Here is a 27,093-nt window from a genome sequence, read left to right as displayed (position 1 = left end):
CGGCGGCGCGCGCGGGGCCGGCGGCGCGCTCCCCGCCAGCTCGGGCGCGCGCCCTCCCGCCAGCGCGCGCCCCGCGCCCGGGACTGGGCTGGAGCCGCGCGTGCCGCTCGCAGGGAGCCAGACTGCGCGTCCCGAGCCGCGGCCGCAGCCGGAGCTAGCAGGGGGCTCCCGCCCCGGCACGCAGTCGCCTCCCGCGGGCCTCCGGGCCTCCCCAGCGCCAGCCTTGCCCGCCCGGCCCCAGCAGGCGCCGCAGCCCGTGGCCTGGGCAGGAGCGGCCGCCGGTAACTGCGCCCTGCCCGGGACGGACGCCGGACCGCCCCGTCACGTGCGCCCAAGTCCTCGGCCGGCCGGGGCAGCGCCGTTCCCATGGTTCAAGGTAAGGGCCGAGCGGGGCTGAGCGGTCGCGGGGCATGGGGGCCGAGGACGCCAAGGACGCAGGCAGGGAAGCCCCGGCTCGGTGTCCACCTCGGCTGGAGCACCCACTGCAGCCTGCCCGGCAGCCTGGAGCCGAGTCCCTGCCCCACACAGCAGCCCGGCCACACCACTTGTCCCATCTTGATCTTCCCTGGAAGTGCGCCCCTGGGGAGGAGGCTGTGGACTGCGAACGGGGACTCAGGTGGGCAGCAAGGGCCTGAGGGAGGCGGGCGACCCACTGTGCCAAGGGACACCTGGGCTCTGTCTTGGCCTGGGCATGAAGGAAATCGGGGAGAGAAAGTTTCCGAGGGGAGCCTGGCCTCCATTCTCTCTGGTGCCAGGAGCTAAGACCTTTCATTTACTGAGGCTTGCCTTCTACCAGACACCTGCTGGGCACCTTACCTGCGAGTAATCATTCATTCAGTTCACCCAACACCCATGAGAAAGGGACATTGGTCCTATTTGACAAATGGGGAAACTGAGGCTCAGGGAAGTTTGATCACTTGTCAAAGGTCACACAGCCAGTAAGTGGTAGACCTGACCTCAAACACCCCATTGTCTGTCATTGCCACTGGCCTCACCCTCACCTTTGTCTGAAATCTCAGCTTAAATGGGGGAGAGGAGTACCAGACTGGCATTCGAGTTGTCCTAGCGAGGAATAAAAAGACTCTCCAAACACCAAAGATCCAAGAGAGATTTCCTGTCCACCCTCCTGGTTCAGCCACTTCCTCCCACCCAGTGTCCGGCACTCCCAAAGCCAAGGACCACATGGACACTAATGGTCCTGCCAGGGTGGATCTCATGGCAGCCCCCATGACTCAGTGACAAAAATCTCAAAAGTCAAGTTCGCTGACCCTTCTCGAGGATCAGGGAGTGTCCCAGAGGTCTTAGCCCCTGCATGCCCTGTTTTCACATTCCTCGGGAAGCTGGAGCTCAGGAGAGCCAGAGGAGACAACCTGTCAGCCTTCCCCCAGCATTCCCCTCAGCTCATGCCAGGACAGGCTCTTGGGGGGGAGGGGGCGTTTCCAGACGCCATGGGAACTTCCAACCCCAGAAAGTTTCCACTTGCTAGGACACATCCATCCCCCTCTGCCAGTGGCACAGGATATCGCCTAGGTGACCAGAGTTCTTCTTCCCTAAGCAGGTGGCTCAAGCACTTCCTGGGCCCAGGGGAGGGGTTGACTTTAGTCCTTTGTGCTCTGACTGCAAGCTTCCTCAGGAGCTCGGGTGCTGGGAACTTGTGACAAATTCATCTTGCTCCTAAGGCTGGGGCTCAGGCAATGTGGGGTTTTGTTCAATTTTTCATTTGGCAGTGGCCATTGGGCAACCTGCATGACAGGGTGAAAAAAACAGGGTGATCCTTGTACCCTGGTTCCTCCTGACTTCTGATTTCCCTGCCACCTGAGTGTCCAGCGGGGCTCACTGGTCTGGATTCACTTGAAAGTCTGGGAATTGGCCTCCTGAACGGTTTGGGAGTCTGGGAAGGACCTGCAGGCTCTCCCAGCCTCGGTGCCCAAGGGGTGTGTGGGGAGGAGTGCATGGGGAGCTCTGGGGAGCATTGGCTGGTCTTTCTGGAGCTCACTGGCACTCTCTGCTGAGAGCCTGGCCTACAGAAGTGTCACAGCTTCTCAGCCTGGCCTCTCCAGGGGAGAGGGGAGGGCGTCCACCACAGAGCCTCTCCCAGCCTCTGAGGCTTCGAGCTCCCAGACATGCATTGCTTACACCAGCACAATCATCAAACATGAGTAAGGACACTTGGGGGGGGGGGGGGAAGGGTGGGCACAGCTGGAGGAGCCAAGACTGATCTGCCCAGTTCTGTCCACCCTTCTAGGTGACCTTGGACAAGTCACTCTCCCTCTCTAGACCTCAGTCTCTCAACTGTGAAATGATGGAGTGGCTCATGTTATGCCCCCAATGGGCCATTACCACTCAGTTCACCCAAGCCTCGAACTGAGCGGTTAAGCCTGGGAGGAGCTGCAGTATTGAGGGAGGACAGAGGGGTTCTGAAATCTCCGGGCAAACCTGAGCCCAAGGCCCCCACTCAAATGATCACCCCAGGCTTGCATGTTTGGGGGCCGGCTCTAAATCGCTGACTGCTGGTGCTGGTGCTGGGTGACTGATATGGCCCGGCCGGCCTGGAGGCTACACAGCAGGGCCCCACTCCTGCAGGGAGGCCCCTGGGTCTGCTCTACAGAGTGGAGGCAGGGAGATCCAGTGAGGAATAATTACAGTGCTCAGGAGGGGTGAGGGAGCAGGCGGCGCTGCGGGAGAGTTATTACGTCTCTGTAAATTGCTTCTGACTCCGGGCAGGAGGCAAGGCACAGTGGCAACAGGGCCCCTGTCCTGTCCCCCCGGGAGCTCCCGGCCCCACCACTGTCTCCAAAGTAGCGAGCCTGTGTCTGTCCATCAGTAAGAGGCAGGTTGTGGATTCTGGGCTACCTCGGGCAAATCGCTCAGCCTCCTCGTGCGCAGAACTGAGGGTGCTTCTGGCTTCCCCGCCAGCACACGGTGGCCCCTGAGAAACTGGGCCTGCCCGAGGCGCTGGACGCCCCGAGTCTCTTCTCACGGTCTGCTCCACGGAGGCCAGGGCGACTGGGGGCTTCTCAGCCTTGCTTTGCTCTCCTCCTGGCCCTGGTTTTCCTTGCAGTGTCTTGATCCCTTTGGATTTGCTCCAAAGGGGATTTGACAAGCCCAGCCTCTTCAGCGTTTGCCAGCCCCTCTCCTTCCACCGCTGAGCGGAGAGGCTCCTGGGCGAGGGTGCGCTGGTTTCTCTTTTCAAAGCTCTTTGTTCCCTTGGGAATGAGGTCCCCTCCCTAAACAGGCTCAAGCTGGGGAGCCCTCCCCCTGGGCTTGGCCCAGCCCCCCGCCCCAGCTGGGGGCTGTCTAAGGATGGTAGGGGCTGCAGGAGGAATTCTAGGGGCACTGACCACCTTGTCCCAGGGGGAGGGTGGGCTGCAGCAAGAGCCCCAAACTCACGCTGAGGTTGGTTTCTGAGTCTGGTGTTGCTGCTTCCTGGCTGTGGGACGTGCTGGGCTGTGAAATGGGGACTGTGGCCCCTACTTCCTTGGGGGCCTTGCAGGATGAAACAAACGATCCTGGTGAGAGTCCTGGGGCCTCTGGAGTGGGGGAGCAAGGCGGGAGGTTAGATCAGGCAAGGCTTGTAAGCCCTGCTCCGGGGGTGGGTTTCTCCAGGGGTCCACAGAAATGACAGGCATCGTGAGCCTGGGAGGGACACGGCCAGATCCGGCCTCTAGAGAATGTTCTTGGGCTGCAACGTGAAAGATTGCTTGGAGAGAGTGAGGCTGGAGGCAGGAAGGCTCTGGAGGAGGTCACTGCCTCCAGTCAGAAGGGAAACCATGGAGGCCTGGACCAGGAGAGTAAGAAGTGGGCAGCAACACCATCCAACCGAGGCGGGGGCACCGGGACGCGCGTTGGGTGGTGGGAGGGGCCTGGGATGGAGCAAATAGCGGTCCTAGGGCACTCCTCTGCATGGGGCCGGGCCAGAGACTGGGGCGTGGCCGGACATGCAGGATGGGCCAGCGCACGCGGTGAGGACGCAGCCCCAGGGGCCCCCAGGGGGACTTTCTGTTCCAGCAACATCAGCACAGTGTCAGAAGTGCCCATCACCGCCTGTGCTCAATGGTACTGCCTGTCCTCTGCGCGTGGTCCCCGCCCACCTTGGGCGCTTTCCATGGGAACAGGCCCTGGCCGCGCCTGGCCAGTCACTATACCCCTGTGGTCAGCTTTCCCAGGTGGCGGAGGTGGGAGGAGGCTGGGCCAGACGCGAGGCCCACGTGGAGGCCGGCCAGGCTCCCGGGGCTGCAGCCTCATCTGCCACATTCCCCCGCCACGAGGACAGGTTGGTAGAGTGGTCAAGTGGATGAGAGCATTGGCCAATGGGGCTGACCAGAGCCATGTTTCTGCCCAAGCTGTGTGTCCCTGGTGAAGTGACTTAGCCTCTCTGGGCCTTGGGTTCTTTGGTGATAATATTAACATCTACCTCATAGGATGCACCGGATTACGACTCAGCTGGCTGACTGGGGAGGGCAGTCCAGGCATGCTGCGCGCTAGCAGAAGCCTCTCTTCCAGGCCTGGTCCACCCCCAGGGCAGCCCCCATGGGTGCTTGTTTCCTGGCTCAGCCGCAGAGTGGCCCCAGGGCTGACCAGCCCTGGGGCCACCCTGGCTCCCTGGCTCCCGCCTGAGTCTGGGTTCTTCCCGACCAGATCCACAGTTTCTGCAAAGCAACAGCAATGGCAGAGGTGGTCCTTCGGGGCACTCCCGGGCTGGCCCCGGCCAGTGGGGCCCTCTGCTGGCCTGGGTCCTTGGAGAACAGTCCTCCCTCTTATTATTGCTGTTGTTTGTCGTCATTTGCTGTACTTAGTTGCGCATCCCATAGGAGCTTACACTTGGAGCCGCGCTACCCTGGTGTGTCTGCAAAGCAGCATCAGCGTCCCCGGGAACTTGCTGGGAGCGCAGATTCTCAGACCCCCTCCAGACCTTCTGCTTTAACAGGCTCCCCGGGTAATTCCTGTGCTCAGTGAAGTTTGAGACACACTGTTCTAGAAAACATGCTGTTCACCAAAACGGAAAACCGACTCCACCTGCAGAAAGCTACAGCAGGTAACTGTCTCCTCCAAGCCACTTACGTTTTCAGCTGATCTGTATTACATTTTAATGCACTAAAGGGATTTTTAAATAAAATACATTGATGCTGGCTCTAAAAGAAAAATCAAACCCTCCATTTGTTTGTTTTTCATGAAGTAAAAGCCGCGGGCGTCCCCCCTGTGACCCACCCCGCCCAGCGCTCAGCACCTGCTAGTCGTTTGCGTGCCGGCCACCCGGGCATCTTCTGGGGGCTTATCTGCGTGTGTTCCTGCCTTGCCCTTTTAGCAGCAGATCTGGATCCTCTCCCCGAGTCAGCACCCATCTTCTCATTCGTTCACCTGGCCCCACATTACTAAGCCGGGGTGTAGGTCATCCTGGGTTTTTGTTTGTGCTGGATAGTGTTATTGACTTGTTCACTGGTGTGATCCCAACAGGAAAGGATCTCGTGGCAGAAGGGGCCTGAGGGGGGTGCCCACTTGTGAATAGAATGAGACAGCAGGGCACGGGGCAGCTCTCGATGGATTGTAACATGGGTGTGCGGCAGCAGGCATCCCAGATTCAGAGGAAGATACCCCATGGGCCAGAAAGAGCAGTCAGGGAGGGCTTCCTGGAGGCGGAATTTGAACTAAGCCCTCAAGGAGGAGTATGGAGTGGGGAGGAGCAGGCGTGCTGGGGGATGGGGTATTTCTGCCATCACTGGGATGCAGGACACCTGTCTGTTGACTTGGGCTGATAATCAGTGACTCACGGAAGATACCCTGACTTTCTCCAGCAATCCACTCCCCGCGAGGGTGGGGGGACCCGGTTGGCCACTTCCTGGTGGTCTCATCGGCTTTGAGCCTCAAATCTGTTGTGATTGAAGTTGGCTTTCCCGTGCATCACCCCCTTTCATCTTCTGGTCTCTCTGCCCGGCCTCGAAAGGGCTCCCCACCATCCCGGTGCTGATGGGGCTTTGCTACAGACAAGTGAGGGACCCGCAGCAGAGCCCCCACCCCTGCCCCATGGCCCTGCCTCAACTCCAGAGCGCCAGCCAGCTTTGGCTTTGTGCTTCCTGCCCGTGCGTCCCCCTAGCGTTGGCTCGGGTTATTTTGCCAGACTGCTGGGAGCAGGAACAGGGGCTGCTCAGAGCACAGGAGTGTGAGTCCCAGGGTGTAGGAGGAGGCTCGGAAGCATCATTAGTGTGTCCCTGACACTTGGGGGGGGGCGCTTGCCTCGCAGTGTCTGAATGTCACATTTACTCCCTGTTTTCCCAATTCTCCCATTTGCTGTTGGCAAATGCACTTACTCATTACCTTCGGGAACCTTCCTAAAGCAAAGACGCTCATTTTTCAGATTCCAAGGCAAGCACCGAGTCCAGACGCCCTTTCTCTGCAGGGCATCCCCCCTCCTCACTGCTCCCAGAGCCCAGCAGACCCCGCTGGCTTAGGGAAGGACCCACAGTTAGGGCCAGGACCCGCGTGTCTGTTGCTATCAGGGTCTCCCCTGGAAACATTGCAAAACCAGCAATGTCTTTGAGAGGGCTAACTCCGGGATATGATGATCCAATTTTGGTTCGAAGGGGGACAGTGAAAAAGTCTAATGTTTCGCAGAAAAACAGCAACTTCTTTGTAACATTGTCAAATTGCGAGCTTCTGGTATTTACCTGTGTTTAGAGTTTGTTTGGTTAAAACATTCATTATACAGAAGGCTCCTGGCTCAGTGCGAACCCATTTACAAAATTAAAAATATAGTCAACTTTAATTTTACCTTCACGGAACTTCCCACATGAGAGTTTCCTCTAATTACCGAACAGATTTCTATTTCAAAAAGAAAATTTTTGGTTTACGACGCAGCGTCTTACATAATCACTTTTGTGGTAGATTTTGATTACCACTGGCTGTCTTGTTTTTCCCTGCACACCCTCTTCTCTCTGGAATTACCCCACCGTTGAACACGAGACCCGGGGGCAAGAGGGAGGCCTGGGAGCAGGTGGGTAGGGGTCCGGCATGGCTGCAGAACCTGTGGGATGCTCGAAAAAGGCACAAGGGTTAGGACTCCACAGCTCAGCCCAACCCCCATCGCAGGCTCCTCCCAGCTGGTGAGCTGAGATGCACTGTTGAGTCACTCTGCACCCTGGTTTCCTGGTCTGTAGAAACGGGATGGTTGTATCCCTCCTGCAGGGTGGTGGTGAGGATTCTTCGTCACCCGGTAGGAGCGTGACAGAGGGAGCCTGGGGCTAGATTCTGGGGTCTCTGAGCACGGTGGGTGGCAGGTCCTGTTGCATGACACCCATGGTGGATCTCAGGTTCCCCATCGGCGTGTGCAGCTGAGGGTCAGTACCCTGCTTCCATCCCATCCCAGCTGAGGGCAGAGCCCAGACCCCCACTGCAGCCCAGAGGGCCCTGCATGCCACAGACCCTGCTAACCCCCCAGCCTCCTCACTGGCCTGTCTGCCCCACTATGCTCCTGCATGTCGGCTCACTTCCCACTCTGGAACACGCCCAGAACCTTCCTCCCTGGGGGTCCTCCTGCCTACTCCCCTCTCTTCCTGGACGATCTCTCCTGGCTCCTGAGGGTCTCGGCGTCCACGGTGTGCTTCAGGATTGCATCCCTGACCCCACGGCACCTCGCTGGAGGTCAGCCCCATGACACACACCCTCGGACCGCCTGTGACACTGGCTCTGTGCGTCTTCCCAACTGGTCTCCCTCTGCACACGGGCCGGGGAGCCTCTGGAGGAGGGCACCTGTTGATGCTGTTCACCCATGAGCCGAGCACCTGGCACGGTGCCTGGCACAGAGATAGGAGCACTTGGTAGATATTTGTTGGACGGCTGGAAGCTTTTGGGCCGTTCTGCGGCCCGACCTCGTCTGCCAGGGGCTGGAGCAGCTTCTGCCTGGCCTCTCCCTGGACCGAGACCCCCCCCCACATTTAGAGTCACAAATGACATCTCTTTTCCCACCAGAAGCTTCCCTCCGAACACTCAGAACCTCCTTGGGGAGGAAGGGGCTCAGAGTGTTCCAGAAACGGAAGTAAGCCAGTGTGGCAAGAGCATGGCCAGCTGCGAAGCTGTTCGGGGGTCAGCGGGGTCTGCTCGGGGCAGCGCCTGGCGTTTTCCAGCTGCAGGAATGTCATGGTGGGGGCAGGCCTGGGGCTGGCGGGTCTCCCTCAGTCAGGCCTCAGCTCCCGGCCAGGCCCCCGGGGTTAATGCTGCCATTCTTCATTGACAACATCTGCTGGTTCAAAAAAAAAAAATCACTTAATCTGCAAGACGCACTCTTTCAACAACACGCCTACACTCACTGAAAATGGCTGAGCCCAGTTTTCTTACAAGGAAGTTGATGTAAAACAAGTTGCTTCAGGCAGGGTCTTTGCTGAAGCCCGGGCCACCAAAGACTGCTCGGGGTGGCAGAGTTGCCCCCAGAAGTTTCTAACGGAGCCACTGAATTAGCTGCAGCAGCAGAGCCTCGTGGAGGGGGCCGAGGCGGGTCTGTGGTCCGTGCCCGGGGCCCGCCTGGCGGGCAGTCGAGCGCCGGGAACTGCGTCAGATGAACGAAGAAATTGGGGGTGGGGGTGCTGGGCAGAGGGTTGGCAGCTTCCCTTGGAGGCCTCTGCCCCCAGGACGGCAGGTGCGTGGGCAGGTGGGGCCTCCTGGGGGCCCTCGTGCCTTGTACTTGGAGACGACTTGAGGTGACCCCCAGGGAAGAGCGAAAAGCCTGGAATGTGGCCAGAAGCCAGAGGTGACGCTGCCCTCCTCCCTTCCCTGAGGGTGTGTATCCAAACACTCAGGCTGACCGTCTTGGATGAACTGTGATTTCCAGAAGGAAATCTCCATCAGGGTTCATTGAGCAGGTGATTAAACCAGGTAACGTCCAAATCTAAGGGGGAAAGTGGGGGACTCTTAGATTCCAAGCATCATTATTCAGATGTACTGATTCTCTGAGCCGCGTGGCTCTCAGTTTCTGTGAGTCCATCATTCCACCACCTCGCCTGACCTCTCCTCCCAGGCTCCAGTAGTCCTCTGGCTGTCCGCCGCCCTCTGGCTCCCCACCCCACATGAGACCCTGCCTGGAGCCCCAGCGCAGAAGGGGGGGCCTGCCTTAAATGATCTGCACTGACCTCAGGCAAAGACAGGGATCCAGGGATCTCCCTGGTAGGTGCCAGGTCCCCTGGAGGGCATCTGAACTCCCAGGGGAATGCCCAGACAGGGATGGTGCAGCCCCCAGCCCGCCCCCAGCTGCTGCACCGTCCAGCCAGTCCCTCTGGGACCACCAGGTCACTCGACTCACCTTTGCCTGGGCTCATCTGTTGTTCCACACACACACGCATATGCACACATGCCGTACACACACACATACACACACACGCATGTATTTATTCAGGGACAGCAGAGAATTGCAATTCAAGACAGGCAAGTGCGGCAAAGCCATAGGTAAGTCCCGAATTGCAATTCCATATATGTATATATATATTCTGAATAGACCCATTTTGCTAGTAAAATAACCGGCTCTCCTATTTTTAAGGTTAGCGGTATACACCCACACATGGAGGCACACAGCACCGGGATGACAGGTGGCACTGCCTGATTGCGGCAGGGCAAGGCTGGCCCCGGCCCCCCATGGGCCCCGAGCTGTCCTGGCTGAGGCAGGGGTGCCAGGGCAGTCAGCGTGCGTGGGGTCGCCTGAGGTGGGGACACAGGAGGAAGCCTGGGAGTTGGACAGGTGCGGCCGCACTCCACCGACCCCCTCCCCGGGGTGACCCCACCTGTGAATAAGGATGAGGACTCCTGTCTTCCTAACTCATGGGGCTGCTCTTGGGGTAGATGCTGAAAATTCATCTTAAACAGCAGGGAGCTGTCCAGACACAGGTGGTGTTCTGGGTAGCTGCCGAATCTGTCCTGGGGAGCGTGGGGAGAGAGCTGACAGTTCCCGCTCGCTCCCTCCTTCCCTCCCTCCAGTCCAGCAGCCAGGTCCAAGTGCCCTGACCTGTTGGGTTAAGGAGAGCCCACCTCCTTCCCTCAGTTCATGCAGCTTACCACGGCGCCCATGGAAACTGCGGTAACCGTGTGAACCGCTAGAACGCATATGTGTGTGTTTGGTTTATTGTTTTCAAAAACCTTATGCGGATTTCTCTTCTGCTTTTACACTCCTGTGAGGACAGGGGAGGTGAATAAAGGCACAGGGTTGTCCTATAGAACATGCCTCGCACCTCCTACGCTCACTCTGCAGGGCCTGGGTCCAGGACGTTGGGGTCCCCGGTGGGGAGAGCCCCTGAAGGGCCGCTGCTCCCTCCACCTGGGCTTCCCCCAAAACAAGCCAGATTCCCAGTCCCCGATGAACAGAGTCTTTCCCCCAGGACTCCCCAACCTGTGCTCGGGTTGGGCCACTGGAGACCCAGACCCAATGAGAAGATAAGAATCTTCCAGCAATAGATCCGGAGGGCGTGCCCTGGCCTGGAGCCGGACTGTGGCCCTGCCCTCCAGGACTGGGGAGTCAAGAAGAAGATATGGTACTCATGCTACTCTTTATTTCATCTTAATTTCAGAAAGATCTTTGCTGGACAGAAGATTCTAGGTTGGGGTATTTTCCCTACTTTACACCTGCCGCCCACTGTCTCCTGGTGCCCACCGCTCTCACCGCAAAGTCCGCGCATGGCTCTCCCACTTTGCTGCTCGTGGGCCTTTGCCTCTTCCTTCGATTTGCACGTCATTGCTGGTTCTAGACAATTTGCTCAGAACGGTTCCTCCGTGCTCCTGGTGTTTCTTGTGTGTGGAGTGTTTCGGATCTAAGTTTCAGCCAGTGTTTCTTCTCACTGGACCTCTGTCCGCGTGGGCCTCCCTGTGGGGGCGCCGGTCCCATGGGCTCTGGGCGCCCCCGCACCTCCCGAAGCCCTGCTCCCTCACTCAGCGTTTGTCTCTGTGCAGGTTCATTTTGGCGGTTTCTCCCCGCGTCTCCAAACCACTTCTTCCACGGCATCTAATCTAACATTAATCCCATCCGGTGTATTTGTCATCGGAACTGGAGCCTTTTTTTTTTTTTTTAATCTCTAGAAATTTGGTTTGGTTCTTTCTAACGTCGTCTGTGTTTCTACTTGACGCGCCCAGTCTCCCCTCCCGCATTCGGACCACAGCGGTGACAGTTGTCGGAACTATTTTAATGTCCTGGCCTCCTAAACCTATCACCTGTGTCATTTCTGGGTTAGTTCCGAGGGATTGACTTTTCTCCTCGTTATGGATTGTACTGTGGGCTTCCCTGCATGCCAGGTAACTTTCCACTGGATGCCAGACGTGGCGGATTTCACCGTATGCCTCTCTGCCAGCTTTGTTCTGGGACGCGGCTGTTATTTGGAAACAGTTTGATTGTTTCAGCTCTAGCTTTTATGCTTCGTTGGGCGGGACCAGAGCAACACTCAGTCCGGCCCTTCTGGGTTATGAACCTCTCCTCTGAGAGCTGGGAGCAGGAACTGGACCTGTGTGAGCATTGAGTAGTGTTCTCTAGAATCCTTTACGGTGGTTCTCTCTCTGACCTCAGGTAGACTTGGTGCACATCCCAAGGTGAGGATGAATGATCTAGAAAGCATTTCGGGAAGGAAAGGGCACCAAACTGCAGCAGGCAGAAAGATGAGCACCAGAGCTCCGTGAAGGCTGTTCAGGAGCAGACAGACCCTGCTGGACCGCCCACATCCCGCCCTGTGCCCTTTCCTTCTACTGCTCTTATGCACCAGCTCCCGGAGCCCACCTTGCTCTGCCTGCCTCCGGGCCTTTGCACTTGCTGTTTCAAAGGTGGGGGGACCCAGAGCAGAAACCAGGATGCCATAGAAACTTAATGAATATTTGCTGTTGAACTGTTCATAAACTATAAATGCCAAGGACATAGTATGGACAGTGAGTGCTATTAGATCCCAGAAGCTCCTGGACCAGTGAGGGCCACGCGGTGAAGCCTGCATCAGGGCCCAGCACCTCCTGGGCCCCCCGGGGAGGGGCGCCCCAGTGCAGCCCAGGTCCCAGGGGGGGTGCCCCTCGCATGGCAGGCAGTACAGGACATCCACAGGTGTCTGCGGTCCCAACCCAGAAGGCCTGGCTCCTGGGCCCGCCCCTGGGACCCTCACATATTTGGCCTGGGGCAGGGCTGGGCGATGGGCTGCCCAGGTGGTCCTGATGTGCAGCCTGGGGCCAGCCTGTCGCTCCCCCGGGGGCCTCGTTAAAGCACAGGTTCCCACTGTTCCTGAGCAAGGGGTCAGGGTGGGACCTGGATTCTGGTTTCACCAGCTGGGGATGTTCTGAGTGAAGAAGTCACAGGCCCAGAGCAGCCTCAGGAGCTGATTGTCTGCAGGGAGGCCAGGTTGGTGGCTGAGGAGGGCAGAGGGAGGCCCTGGGGGCAGAGAGGTTGGTTTTCTGTTCTACAAGAGCTGGGCTCTCTGTGATCGGGAGCCAGCCCCCGCCACAACCTGCCCCCCCACCTTGCCTCCTCCTGGAAGCCTGCCTGATCACTGCACCGACCCTCTGCCCTGAACTGCTCACGAGCAGTCACCATCCCTGCAGGGGACAGAGGGCCCAGTGCCCCCGGCCCCTCCCCAGGCCCTGGGAGTGGGACCCAGCTGGCTGCCAGTGACTGACGAGGCGCTTGCCCAATCCCGTGAGATGCCAGAGGCAGCCAGCCTTTCTGAAAAAGCCCCCTATGTCCTCTCCCGGCCCCTGGTTCTGCCTCTTGCCGGCTGTGCACCCTTGGGCAGGTGACATCATCTCCATGACCCCCAGTTTTCTCATCTATGAACCCCAAGGATGATGATGAGGCTTGAATGGGGCAATGCGTGCATCCCCCCCACAGCACCAGGAGTGCAGGCGTCAGCGCCCTCCAGGAGCGCTCTCGGAGCCGCGGGCCTTCCCCGGGGCACACAGCCAGAGCAAGGACCAGAAGCAGATGTGCTCAGGGTCTCCTCAGTCTCCCCCTCCCGAAATTCATCTACGGCCCCGAAGTCTCCCCTCCGCTTTTGCCTCCCCCGGCGTTCAGCTCCCAAGGGCACTGCCTTGGCTGGTGACTCACTCCACAGGCGTCTGTGGAGCTCTTGCGGTTTGCCAGGGCCCGTGCATCAAGGTGACGCCTGACTGAGCTCGCAGTCAAGGAGGCAGCTCACGATGCAGAAGATGGGCCAGGCCCACGGAAGAGGGTCATTAAGGTTTCATCAAACTCGAGGTGCCGAGCCGTAGGGATGGGCAAAGGCCTGGAGTCAGATCCTGGCTGTGCTTCCTCCTTGTGTCCAGACCCGGACGCACCATGCTCTCTGTGCCTGTGTCCCCGTCTTCACATGGGGACGCTCAGGGGGCCTGGGCGGAGAGTGTCCATGAGGGTTAAGTGACATATCAAGAGTAGAGCCTTCAGGTCAGTGCTGGGACGTGGTGTGTGTTTAATGAACGGAAGCTCCGACCGCGCCCCGTCCAGTGCACCTCCAACCTCTGACCTGGGCCCAGGAGCAGCACTCAGTTCTCGGAAGAGGAAGCTGAAAACAGAAAAAGAAATTTAAGGCAAGCAGCAGAAAGGGTTTTGCAAACCCAGCTTCTACCCATTGTTACTCTTAAGGGAGAGAAAAAGGCAGCCCGACTGCAGCTGAGCTGGTGCTCACCCTCCCGACCTGCCCAGGAGACTCGGGGGGGGGCAGGCAGGTCCAAGAAGTGAGGGCCACAGTGGCGAGACCCCACCCCTTCCTCCCCAAGCTCAGGGCCTGTTCAGTGGGGGCTCGCCAACTGGACCCAACCCCATTCCAATCCCCCCTATTTCGGAGCCCTCACTGTGTCCTTGTGCTGTGCTGACCCCTAGTGACAGAAGGGCATAGGAAACGTGGCAAACCGGGCTCTTGCCTTCATGGGGCTTGTAGTCGGACGGGGCAAGGAGGAGAATGCACCCCTGTCCCGTCCCTCCCACTTTTAGGCAAGCCTTGGGGGGCAGCCAGGAGGAGGGAAAAGACCAGACACCAGCTTTGGGGTGGCACACCAAAGTTCAACCCTGCTCCCCCACCCCAAACCACGTGACCCCCTGTGCACTTCTCTGGCTCTGTTTCCTTGTCTGTGAAATGGGGTGATGATAAATCTGCTCAGACTGTCCAGGGATTAAAGATGTTGGTGAAGGGTGTCACGCCCCGCCAGGCACAAAGGGTGCTCAGGACAAGATAATGTGCTTCTTACTAATGTGAGGTACTGGGGAGCTCCCCGGGGTGTGTGAGGGAGGTAGTGACTTGTCCAGACAGGTTGAGGAACCCCAGCAGGGCAACATGGGCAGGAGGGTTGGGGGGAACCCCTGGGCAGCCTCTCTGCTGTGTTGGAGGCACTTGGGCATGAACTGTGAGCGTCTACAGACACACATACGTCCTTCAGACCACGGGAGGTCAGACAGGAGAGGTCTGGGGGCGGCTGGGGCCCCAGGGCCAGACACTGCTGAGCTCAACATCAGACAATGGGCGCCTTGCCTCCTCTTCCCACCCCCCCACCCCCACCCCCACCTCGGGGCCCAAGGATCGGGTTCAGGGTCGCTGGCCAGTGCCCAGCCCTGGTTTTGCGGCACACATCCAGGGTGACTCTGGGCAGGACTCCCTTCTCTGGGGGGCCCGGCCACCTGTCTGACAGAGAGTGGACAGCAGCACACACCACCAAGCCGGGTCCCCACAGAGCCGGGGGAGCCAGCCTTACCTCACCACACGTCTCCCTGCACACCGAGTGTCCGCTCCTCTGGACAAGCAGGACAAAGTGCTGAGGCGGGGCCTCTGGGGCCGACTGCAACAGTGACAGCTCAGACTTGAATTCATTTTGGAGCAGGCTCTGAGGGCAAGGAACAGCGTGGTAGCCTGCCTCATAAAAGGGCCCCACAGGCCGGCCCTTCCACGGGCATGATTGGGTGCTGCCCGCTGCCCCCAAAGGACCAGGAGGACGTGGGTGGCTTTGGCGGGGCTCTGTGACAGAGGCCAGGAGGGCCTTCCCGAAGGTTCCTGAGGAAGGGAACAGCGACCGCCTGGGGACGGTGCCAGAGGGGGCAGGAAGGCCACCCAGTTGGGGGTGCCCTATTTCCCAGGCAGCAGGGAGGCTGAGCTGCCTGGCCAGTCCTGGTGGGGCTGGCAGAGCAGCTTCCTTCAGTTTCCCGGCCGTGGCCCAGGCGCCCCAGCCACCCAGGGCCTGGGGTCTGCGCTGAGTCCTCTCCGCACAGTGCATGGCTTCCCCTTTGCCGCCTCAGCCACATCCACAGTAGGCCCGGAAGGGACACAAAGACCAGAGGTCCCTGCTTGCTCGGTGGGTTGCTTCATTTTTCCAGCCTCGGTTTACCCCTGGACTATGTGGGTGGGGTCATCTTGCAAAGAGATGCATCTGCTCCTTGCTTCCCACGTGGCCTGGGGAGAGCAGGTAGGGGGGCCACCCAGGGGGGAGGCGAGGGGAAAAAGAAACTGGATGAACCATCCTGCTAGGCGCACGGCCGTTCTTATTAAGGCTCCTGGCTCTGCCCGGGTCCATCCTGGAAGTTCCCGTTGATTCTTCGAGAGCTCCCAGTCCCCCACACTCACTCATCACAGTTCCTCTGAGCATTGAGCACCTACTGTGCTCACTGGGCTGGGTAGTGGGAACAGAGCCGGGAACCCCAGGCAAGGCCCTGCTCCCCCAGCGCTGACCCCAGCGGGGGGGCTCTTCAGCGGGGGTCTGGGGAGAACTTCTGGAAGTCTGTGAACCCCAGAAATGGCCAGCGCCTTGTGCTCTTCCTGGCAGTCCCTGAAGGAGCCCATAGCGTGCAGCAGGCCAGCCCAGGGCATCCTCGGCTTCCTGAACACCAGCTCCCAGCTGCGCCTGGCAGCACCAGGCCCCGTTCCCCCCCCAGGCCGGGCATTCTCTGGCCTCCACCTGGTGGTGGGCACAGGCCTGGCTCGCTGGGCCCCGCACCAGGTGGGCCTGCAGTTCAGGGAGCTTGGAGAGATCTCCAGGGACTGCTGGGAACCGCCCCTCCAGGCCCTGCGCCGCCAGCCTGGCCCAGCCCAGCCCAGCCAGGCTCTGGAGAATATCCTGAGACCAGCCACAGGGCTGCTGAGCACTTCCCTGTCTATTTATTACCAAACCCAGGAATCTGGGAGCCCGCGGAGCGTGAAATTAGGAACAAATGTGGAGGAGGTCTAGACAGGAACTCCGCGGCCACTCTCACTCGCGGACCACGGGGCCCCTGGGCTTCCAGGTAGCAGGAGCGCTTTTGTAACCAGACAGATGTGTTTGTGGAGGAAAAGGCGGGCTGGCTCTCCATAAGCCCTTGACGAGACAGCAGGTTGGGGAAAGGCCTGCGGGGGGGGGAGGCAGGACCCTCCGCCAGGCTCCCCTAGCCTCGGTTTCCCCATCTGGAAGTCAGTGGTGCCATCATCGCTTGGTTGGAAGGGCTGCTTGTTACACAAGCAGATTCCAAGGCCCCCTTGTAGACCCAGAGAGGCCTGGGCATCCGCGCGTGTGTCCCAGGCTCCCCCACGTTCTGGTGCCTGGTGGGTTTGGAAGTCACTGGTGGAGAAGAGCCAGAGGCCCGGCCGGGGCGCAAGGATGCCGGGCTCGGCTTCTCCTTGGCTCCTAAAGGAGCACCAGGCCTCTCAGGTGAACGCGGCGGACAGAAGCCTCATGAGGCGTTGCTGTGTGCCCTGCGCCTTGCAAGGCTTGGGGCTGGGGCGGGGGGGAATCGCGCAAGAGGAACAGAGGAAAACAGGAGTCTGAAACTCGGTGCGGGACGTGTGGTCCAGATGGCAGCTGCGCGGGGGTCTTCTGCCAGAGGAAGGTGGTTATGGGGACGGGGCTCCGCGGGGGGGGGAGGCAGGTGGAGGCTGGCGTCTGGCTCTGCTGCCAGGTGTTTCCTGCTCCCCGCCCCCGACACCACCCCGTTTGGTCTTCCTGCTCGGAGACAACCCGAGCTCATAAAGCAGTGGGCCCGCCTGCCTGCCCGCCGGGGAGACTGGCTACCCGGCCCCCTCCCCACAGACCCTAGGGGTGGGGGTGGGGGTGCATAGACGGGCCCCATCTCACAGCCTGTCCCTGTAAAAACCGAGGGTGGGGACAGGGAAGCAAAGCCGTTTATAAAGCTTTAAAACCGTTTATGGTCCCAGGGGGCAGATTAACAATTCAGCACGATCCCCGCCAAACCGTCTTGGCTGGCAGGGCAGTGAAGACTTTAGGGAGAGCCCAGGAGGAACCTCCACCAGGCTGTCACTGCGTCTGCCGGCACCTCTCCGCCTCCCAACCTTTGCTTTGCTGTCCCTCCTCCCATGGCCATCCCCTTCCTCCAGCAGCCCAGCCAGTCCCTCCTTCCAGGGAGCATCCTGGGGTCCCCCCAGGGCAGGCCACCTGTCTCCAGCCCTGCCCCCCAAAGCCCTCCGTTGGTCTCTTGGGCACTCAGCATAGCCATGCTCGGGACACAAGTGTCCAGGGGCCACTGGGCCAGCCCAGTTTCCTCCAGGCTCCCAGGGAAGCATGCACCCAGCATGTCCGCAGCAGTCTGCTCGGCCCGCCCTGGGGGATGCCATCTTGATTTATGGCCTGGACCTGTGGCTGGCGCTGTTTTACCTCTGTGATCCTCAAACTCTTTCCTGCATCTCTATCACCCCAGCCCTTGGTAGGCTGGGCTGGTTAAAGATATAAACCTAGATGTTTCACGTCCGGAGCTGCCGGAATGGGTGTCTAAACCCTGCCATACCCATATTACGGAATAAGGAAACTGAGGCCCAGGGAGAGGCCTCTGACCCAGGGTGACCAGCAAGTGTATGGCAGGACTTTCCTCACCTGCCCCCCATCTTGGGCAGGACGAGGGCCCCTCCCAGGCTCATCACCATGGTGTCCGGCCGGGCAGTCCCCAGGCACGGGAAGGAGGTCTGAAAGGCGACGGTCCAGCAAGGATGGCAGGTGTGAGAGTCGGAGAAGCAGGCGTCTGGCTGCTCTTCCTCCGCGAACTCACTGTGAGGTCACGGACGAGCCACACGCACTGCTCACACTGGCCTCAGCCTCTCTGTCCATCCCAGCACTGGCATTTCTAGGATGGAGAAGTTCAAGAAGGCTTCCTGGAGGAAAATGCAGCATGCTCTGGGCCCTGATGGTAGTGTAGGCCCTGGGAGGGCAGAGGGCAGGGATCCTGGGGGTGGGCAGGGCCAGGGCAGAGGGGTGGCAGGAGGGTGGGGCCGAGGGAGGCCATGTCCCTCGGAGCGGGTGTTTGGAGTTAACTGTGGACTGACGTCAGGCCGGGGCGCCAGCAGCACTGCCAGCCATGTGCGCGTCTGCCGGCCGGGCCTGGCCCCGGGACTGGCGCCCGCCGCGGGCGTTGCTGCCCCTCGGCATGCGTGTATCTGCAGAGCGAGGCTGAGACGCTCCAGCTGGACGCGGCCGGGGTGTCGGAGCCGGGGCTGCTGACAGCCCTGGGCGCCTGGCCTGCGCCGGCACCCTTCCCATCACGCCACCAGGCTGCCGGCCGCTGGAGGGGCCCCGAGAGCCGGGCCGAGCAAGGGGCCTCCTGGATCTCAGACGCGGGAGAGGGGCCGGGCCCTGTGGCCACCACGGCCACCCTCCAACGTCCTCCCGGGCCTGCCAGAGGCGGTAGAGCCAGGGAGGGACACGTGTATTAACAAGAGCAATCAGCACAGTACGCCGGCCGGCCAGTGGGATCCTTGATGTCCTCGTCACCGCACCCAGGAGAGAACTGAGGCACGGAGCCAGCCCCGTGCTTGCAACTAGCCGGAGGGAGAGGCAGGCTGGCTCTAGGGGGTCTGCTGGGTGCTGGGTGCTGGGGTCGCTGAACTGCCCAGCAGAGCTTAATCCCTGCATGACCTCTCTTGACTTCTTGCGAGCTGAGTAAGTTCCCTCACTGACAAAGTAGGAGCATAATTACCTTTTGGGGTATAAAGAGCAGAAACGCAGGCAAGGTGACACAGTCATAGAATGAGTCTCTCTGCGGATACGGGGAAGGACACGCACTTCCTCCAGTCAGGACCGCAGCTCGGCTCTCTCTGGGCACCGGCGTCCTTCCACTCTCCACCCTGCACACACACACACACACACACACACACCCCCGCCCAGGACCAGCTCCTCGGGCCGTCGCACACGTGGCTGGAAGCACCTGTGTCTCTGCCTTACATCAGGTGATCAGCAGGGACTGGTCAGGGCTGGGTCCCAGGCCCATCTCTTAGGAGAGAGGGGAGGACTGGCTCAGCCTGGGGCACACGTCCACCCCGACCAGAGGGCTGGCAGCCGGGATCCACACACGCTGCCGAGGGCCAGGCTTGGAGAGGAGACCAGGGGCCGGCCAACGCCCTGAAACCCAGAGGCTGCGGGGCTTTGCATGGTTGGGGGCAACAGGGGCTCAGCTCAGTCCCAAGATGTGATGATATGGCAGGTGTGACCTCCACCCTGACCCCAAAACTACTAGTGCTGGGACCTCTGCCAACCTTGGTTTGCTCATCTTCAAACGTGGGAACCACCACACCTGCGGGGTCTCCCGGCGGGGGGGGGTCCCGCCTGACAAGCGCTGGGCAGGATGTGGGGGAGGCCGATGCCCTCTGGGCCTGGGAGGCCCTGGATTCCAGGTGGTGGGCCGTGGGGCCTCTATGGCTTCAGGCTGCAATGGGCCCTATTTGCCAGAATGGTGTTCCCGGATCAGCCCACCCGGACGGGGTGCTGGGGTTTGGCTGGGTCGCCAGAAATGGGCCTGCTCTTCTCTGAACCTGACTCCTCGTCTACAAAGTCAGGGTCCCAGTGCTGGCTCTGCCCTCCCATGGCACCACGGACCCTAGGGAGGGCTGCCTGGGGTCCATTCCCCTGCCGCCTTATGGCCGCTTCAGGGTAAGGCTGAGGTGGGCTGTGGCATCCTGGGAGCCCCACAGGAGGGCAGGGAGCAGGGGAGTCGGGCCAGCAGCTGTCGGCTGTGCTTGGTCTCACCTCAGCAAAAAGCGTGAAATGCATCTGGACAGCAGGCCTGGCCCCTGCCCAGCATCCCCCCGCCAGCCGCCTCGCCTGCACACCCAGCTCCCTGGATCTGGCCCCAGGTCGGCCTGCACCCTTGGCAGGGCCAGCAGGCCAGCTGGCCTCAGCCGCCCCGGGGGCCAAGGCGGGTGGGAGCTGCCTGGCAGGGTGCCCAGGAATGTGGGGGTCCCCGGGGCTCCTGCCTTGTCTGTGTGGCCTGCACTGTGTCTTCCTGACTTGGGCCCTGTCTGCACCTCTGTCTGAATTTGGAGCTGTCTGTGAGTCTGCGTCTCGTTGTCTCATCACTTTGGGTCTGTCCAGATCTGCCTTTCTGTCTGTCTATCTGTCTGTCCAGAGTCTGGGTTCCCACCCCAGCCTTGCCGCTGATGCACAGTGTTGCCTGGAAAGACTCTCCATGTCGGTACATGGTCGTGCTCCCCGCCATCTGTAGACGGGGTGCTGGCCTTCCTGCCCAGCCTGGCCCCCTCCCCAGCTAGCTGCAGAGTCTGCAGGGAAACCCCTACACCTTCCACCTCACCTCACCCCTCCTACACTGCTGCCCGAGTGCAGGGGCCCAGCCCCTCCCTCCCCACACACCAACTGCTCAGATCTTGAGTCTCCGAATGAAAATCCCATGTCAATTCTCACACATTCCTGGAAGGGGAAAAATGGGCCCAGATTCCAGCAAGTTTTTGGCAAGGTTTATCAAAAAACTTCAGAAACGTGCACACCATAAAGCTATTTGTTGCACATTCCTGTAATCTTTTAAAGTAGGAAATAATGCAAATGCTCACCCATAGAACCTGGTTGAGGAAGCTCAGCTTCCCCACACTATGGGGCAGCAGGCTCTGCAGGGGTCCCTGGGGATGTTCAGTGTGACCAGGGCGCATATGGTCCATGCAGTGATAGATGGCCTGGGGAGACGGGGAAGGGGCAGAAAGTATATACAGAATGCCATTTTGGAGTAAGAGAAGGAAGGAACTATATATTCGCTTATATTTTTAGAAAGAAGCAATGGGAGGTAAACCTAGAACTAAGTAAAATTGTCCCCTCTGGGGCAAAGCAGGGGAGAGGTGGGAAGGGAGACCTCTCTGCACCTGGTTTTATGCTTTTGACTTTGGAACCAAATGTTTTCTACCATTTAAAGGCAAAACTAAATCAATTAAAAAAAAAAAAAAGTAAGAACTAACTGGAATAAATGAGTCTGAGTATCAAGTTGGTGGAAAAACCATCCTAAGAATTATCTCAAGTGACTTTGAGACAGTTTTTTTTTTACTATCCACCCCTCAGGGGGTAAGGACAAAAAAGAGGAACAAGTAAGTATCCTGTTCCATTCAGTGGATGTGTTAGTAAAAATATTGGTAATGTTATTTTTAAATTATTATATGTAATAGGGAAAAACAAGGAATAAAGTCAATATAAACTCATGTTTTATTTTTCTTTTCCTAAAAAAAAAAAAAAAAGTATTCCCTGGCTGTGGTGTCTGAAAAAGCATAGAACCAATGAAAACTCAGGGACAGCTAGCACCCTGAGTGCTCAGACTATGTTCTCTACCAACCACTTCCCACTAAGAGACCCAGGCTGTCACAGAGGAACAGTGGGTCCCAAGGCCAAGATGAGCTGGGACATCTTGTGCCTGAAAGCCAAATATTATCAAGGATTAGTGGGGGGTCCTATCAAAATGACACGGGAGTGAACGTGGAAGGGCCTCCAAACCCACAGTCCCAATGGGGTCATCTGAACACCAAGAAGTACATTAAATATATAAAAATCAGTGAGATCAAAGTGATACTAGGAAACCACCACACACCTCTTGGGGAGCCGACATATTCTGGAAATTGATAAGGAAGTGAGCATCCGGGCCTTTCCCCTGCAGACTGTATTTTAGGATAACCGTGTAGGTATTAGGGAAAGTTCTTTAGAGAAGAATCAGAGTTGAGAAATGCAGGAGAGATGATAGTGTTTGAAACGTCACTCTCTGCAGCCCCTAATGAAGTAATGGATCTAAGTAACAATCTCCAGAGGCTGCTAAATCGATTAGGTGGAGAGCCAATAAGGAACCTTCCACTGGAGGAACTGGGCTGACAGCAGCTGAACCCCACCGGTTATTCTCGACATGACGACGAGAGGGACAGAGTCTCAGTCCCTGGAAGCGATGTGATAGGAAGCCAGTTTAGAGGACAAAACAGTGATAGAGGGACCACGTCCAGTGCCACTCAAGGAGACCCAGCCCCCTCTAGTACATGGAAAATTCTGTCAGAGAAATGACCCAGTTTCTTCGATAAACAACCTGGGGCAGGGAATGGGCGAGGAGAGTGGAGGGAACTGAAATGTTCTAGAGTCAAAAGAGCCAAACGCAACTGGATGCTGATTTGAACAAACCAACTGTAAAAAGACATTTTGGAGCTGATGGAAGGAAGCTGAACACAGACTGGGTTTTTTTTTTTTTAAGTCTTCATCTGTCAGATTTTGCACTAAACTGATATGCTCTGGGATTTCCTTTCATATCCTCAATTCCACCCCCCACCCCCCCACCCCCCCTCCCACGCCATGTCCCTGCAAAAGAGGGATGGCAAATGGGAACGGGGAATGCTGGAGCCAGCGACTCCTGGCTTGTAGGAGAGGCTTGCTAGCCATCCAGGAACTTTGCAAGCCAGTTGTCAAACCTTTGTAACTTGAACCAGGCCATAGTGAGAAGGGGCATCAGCTACTGCTCCAAGCGGGGCGCTTTGATTCTGGAACGGGTTTATCGGCGCCCGGGTGGGCGGACGGAACAGCTAGCAAGACGGTAGCTAATGACGCACGTTCGTTCTGCTTTTGTTTCTGTGACTTGTGCCGTGATGTAGAGTTTACAAAGGGGCCTGTCCTTTGGCCTAGAAAGCCCACTTCTAAGAATTTATCCGCAAAGAGGAACTGAAGTAGGCCATGGCCCGGATGACTCCAATCACTTAGCTACAAGAACGCTTACTGAAAAACATCCACTTTGAATATTTCTCTTTAATGTAAACAACCTAAATATCAAAAAAGGATTGGTTGTCGGTTGTCAGTCGTTGAAAGGTGACAGAGTTCCGGAGAGCGGTGTACAACAGTGTGGCGTATTTAACGCCCCTGAACGGTACGCTTCACATGGTTACGATGGCAGACCAGGTTATATGTATTTTAGACCAGGTTATATGTGTTTTAGCCCAGCTAAAAATTTTAAAGAAAACAGGTCGGTTATGTCATACAATGGAATATGCCTAGAAATCATGTCGTGGAAGGAAATGTAATGATATGGAAAAATAAGGATGATCTTGTTAGGTTACAAAACCATATGTTCAGCTTGACTGTGTTTGGGTGAATTTAAAAATGCGTGAGCTCGGGAGAGCCGGCTGGAAGGGCGCCATTCCCTGAGAGCGTGCTACGCTGAGCGCTGAAGTGCGTGCTCATGGAATCTTCTCGGGGCCCCTGGAGCCAGGCTGGGGCATACTGCTAGCATCAGCCCCTCCAGATGTGGAAGCCAGGCCCCGGAGAGGGAGGGGCAGAGCCCGGCTGGGTCTCCTCCTGCCCCTGCCTCCTGCCTGCATGCCGGGGGGTGTTTGGTCTCCCCCTTTCAGCCAGTGTCCTCAACTTTCCAAGCTCTAAGGGGTTGCTTTTGCAGCGAGGAAGCAATGATGCAGTGAAGCTGGTGGCGTGTGTTGCAGGCTGTTGATGGAGAAGGGGGCGGATGACAGCCGGGACAGTGGTCATCACCGGGGGCATCTTGGCGACTGTGATTCTGCTCTGCATCATCGCTGTTCTGTGCTACTGTCGGCTCCAGGTAGTCCCGGGGCGCCGGGGGGGTGCGAGGAGGGAGCCCCCCACCCCCGCGCTCGCGAGGGCTGGGGACCAGGAAGAGGGGGAGGGTCAGGTCCTGCAGAAGGCGCAAGCAGACAGCCCTGGCCTGGGTCCCAGCTGTGGGGGCTCAGGATGTGGCCACCTGGCTCCCCTCACCCAGGGCTCCCCAGACTCCCTGCAAGGGGAGGCCACTGAGGCTCAGGGAGGGTAAGGCAGGAGAGCGGGGGTGGGTACCTGGGCCGTGCTACTCGCCCCACCCCGCCCCTGCGCTCTTCCTCCCCTGCCCATCCCGTAGGGCCCCCCACGTCTCCCTGAGGGGAGGGGAAGCCATAAGTGCAGGGCAAGGCAGCACAGCCCGGCGCCCATCTTCGGGCCGCTTGACCCTTCTGTGCCTCAGTTTCCCCACCTGCAAAATGGCGATGATCCTCGTGCCTGCCTCCCGCTGCGGTGGGGATGAAACCAGCCCGTTCCTCCCTGCGGCGCTTGGCAGGGGGCCTGGCCTGAGCGTGCCCCAAAGTGTGGCCACTGCGCGGGGGGCGTGGGCGGGAGCCGGGGGTCACCAGCCCTCTGCCTGCAGTATTACTGCTGCAAGAAGGACGAGTCGGAGGAGGACGAGGAGGAGCCTGACTTCGCCGTGCACTCGCACCTGCCCCCGCTGCCCTGCGGCCGCAACCTCGTGCTGACCAACGGGCCGGCGGTCTACCCGGCCGCCTCCACCTCCTTCAGCCAGAAGACCCCGCAGGCCCGCGCCCTCTGCCGCAGCTGCTCCCACTACGAGCCACCCGCCTTCTTCCTGCAGGAGCCCGAGGACGAGGGCGTGCGCAACGGCGGGGAGCGCGTGGCCTACCAGAGCATCGGCCAGGAGGACGCGGAGCTGCCGCCCGGGAGCTTTGGGGGGCTGCAGGCGCTCAACCCCAACCGCCTGTCGGCCATGCGGGAGGCCTTCTCCCGGAGCCGCAGCATCAGCACAGACGTCTGAGCGGCCCCGCCCACCCGACGGGGCCCCAGACCATGGTGGGGTCCCCGGGCCGCATCGGCCTGGCCCCGGGCCAGGACCAGGGCCCGGCCCAGCCCTCCTCGCCTCCCTGTCACCACGGGGGCCCGTGGGGGAGCTCTGCGGCTCACGGCACGGATAAGGCCCTGCGAGCACACGCGTGGCCGCCAGGGGTAGGGGCTGCGGGGCCTGGGGCTGGAAGGCAGGCAGGCGCAGGCGAGGGGTGGTTCCCGGGTGTCAGGCTGCAGGGCAAGGCAGGGCTCTGGGGGGGACACCGGGCTCCTGACGGTGAGGCTGCCTTTCAGTGAAGCTGCCGTGGAGCGTGGCCCCCGGCCCGGCCCCGGGGACGTGGCCATCCCTGGCTGCGAGACCTGACCCCGTCCCCTCCCCTCCCTGGGCCTCCGCCTTCCCACCTGTTCAAGGAGGAGGGGTGACTGGTGATGCCACCAGCCCAGTAGCAAGTGCAGACCAAGTATTCTCTCCTGGAAAGGGCGCCGCTGTCCCCCCCACGGCCCCCTCCCACACGCACCCCTGGCTTCCAGGGCCAGGCTGCTGAGACGCTCTTTGGGCTGGCCTCACTGCAGATGCCCTAGATGAGTTTCAGGGGCGGCCGGGCCCTCGCCATTCACAGCCCCACCTGGGTTTTTGGCGACAGAGGGAGGCACAGAGGGACGAAGAGGCCACATGCCGACCACCTGCTTCAAGAGTGTCCACACCACGATACGCGCCCCCTTCTGAAGCTCTGGTGTGGTAGGCAGAGCCAGGAACAGGACCAGAAAGACCCACTATCTCCCCGTGAGGCTTCGGACAGGCCCTCCTACCCACTGGGCCTCAGCCTCCGGGAGCCCTTCAAGCTCTGGTCCCCGGGAGAGACACCCCCCGAGCTCTCCCACCCAGCCCCTGTGTCTCAGGAGGATCTGGGAGCAAGGCCCATGATCCTGCTCTCGCCCCATGGAGGGCCTCAACTGAGCCCACTCCCCACCGAGCTCCCAGCAGGGCCAGGGTCTCCCTGGGAGCCCACCCTCCAACTCCCTCCCTCCGGCTGGGGAAGTGATACCCAATGGCCACACCATGGAAATGCCCCAAACCCAGGGCCCCAGGCATGGGGAACGCAGCTCCCCCACCCAGCCAGAGGCAACAAGCATTTCCTTCTCTGCAGCAGGGCCCCAGAGCCCCCGGCCCTCTTGGGGCCCGCCGTGGAGCCCCCAGGGTAAGGTAGCCCCTGTCTGCCAGGGATACAGACCAAGCTCCTCAGCCAAGCCATCTTCCTAAAAGACAGATCTTTGAGGGTCCCTGAGCCACGGGCAACCTGAGCACCTGTCTCTTGCCGAAAGCCCCAAAGAGTGGAGTCATCTGGATGTGAGAAGAGTTGGGGAAGACAACTATTTTTAGCTTTCTGGATTATTTCTCCTTCTTCCTTTGTCCTCCTGCCTCAGTTTGGACACGCTATTGGAATCCATCCCCAACTTTCCTTGCAGCCGATCTCCTCTCCTTTGTGGAACCCCATGAGTTTGTTTCGTGCATTTGCTTGGGGGGTGGGCTGGGGTGGGGGGCGAGCCCCGGGAGGTGACACTTCTGCGGGCGGCTCTGTCCCGGGTTCCTCTTTCCTTCTCTGGTCTCTATTCTCTGTATAGATTCATAGATCCACTTGAAATGAGATAAGCACCCCTCCGTGTGAGCTCGCGCAGCTGCACTGTGGGGACCTGTGGGGAGCTGGTGCTCCCTGAGGAAAGCGAAAGCCAATAAAGCTCATCTTTGGCACCACCGCCACGCCGCTGCCTTTGGTCAGCCTGGGATCCCAGGCCAGCCCAGACCCCTCCCCGGCACTGTCTGGGAGGGGGCAGCGTCCAGTCCTGTGCCAGGCGGAGTTGGCCTGTCCTCTCCCACCCGGGGGGTCAGGGTATTTCCCGGGGTGGTCGTGTCTGTCTGCCAAGGCTGGGAGCCACTGGCCTAAACTCTGAGCTCCTGGAGAGCGGGGTGGCGGTGACGGGCTGAGTCACCTGGGACGAGTGGTGGATGGTCTCTGGGCCTGTGCTAACATCAACACGGTGGGGAGATAGCGATGCCCGCTTCATGGGGCTCTTAGGAAGCCCATGACGCAGAGCCTGGCACACAGTAAGGGCACAGTGAGTGTTGTCGGAAAGCAGGATGGGGGAGGAAGGCTGAAGAGAGGGGGAGGAGGAGGAGGAGGGAGTGACAACAAGGCACAGCAGAGGGGTGCATCAGGGAGACCCAGACCCCTGGATTGCGGTGGCCCACCTCCCCTGGAACCGAGCTGGGGACCTCATGCAAGCCCACGGCCCCAGTGACCTTCAGCATCCATCCCCATCGCAGCCCCGTGCGGT

The 27,093-nt window shown here is 59.5% G+C and overlaps 1 protein-coding gene across 1 annotated transcript; it reads left to right on the top strand.

Moving 5' to 3' along the window:
* The first annotated feature begins 100 nt into the window (after positions 1–100).
* On the top strand, positions 101–26,516 carry FAM163B (family with sequence similarity 163 member B). Its single transcript, XM_081803896.1, has 3 exons — positions 101–376; positions 23,622–23,737; positions 24,332–26,516. Exons 2-3 carry the CDS (start codon positions 23,645–23,647, stop codon positions 24,731–24,733), a joined length of 495 nt encoding a protein of 164 aa, XP_081660022.1. The 5' UTR covers positions 101–376; positions 23,622–23,644; the 3' UTR covers positions 24,734–26,516.
* Positions 26,517–27,093: the final 577 nt, after the last annotated feature.

Source organism: Leptonychotes weddellii, chromosome 14 (genome assembly GCF_054177405.1).
Source record: "Leptonychotes weddellii isolate Sample4059 chromosome 14, ASM5417740v2, whole genome shotgun sequence".
Classification (NCBI taxonomy): Eukaryota; Metazoa; Chordata; class Mammalia; order Carnivora; family Phocidae; genus Leptonychotes; species Leptonychotes weddellii.
The sequence above is the reverse complement of the archived record's forward strand: the minus strand, read 5'-3'. Positions and strand labels throughout refer to the sequence as shown.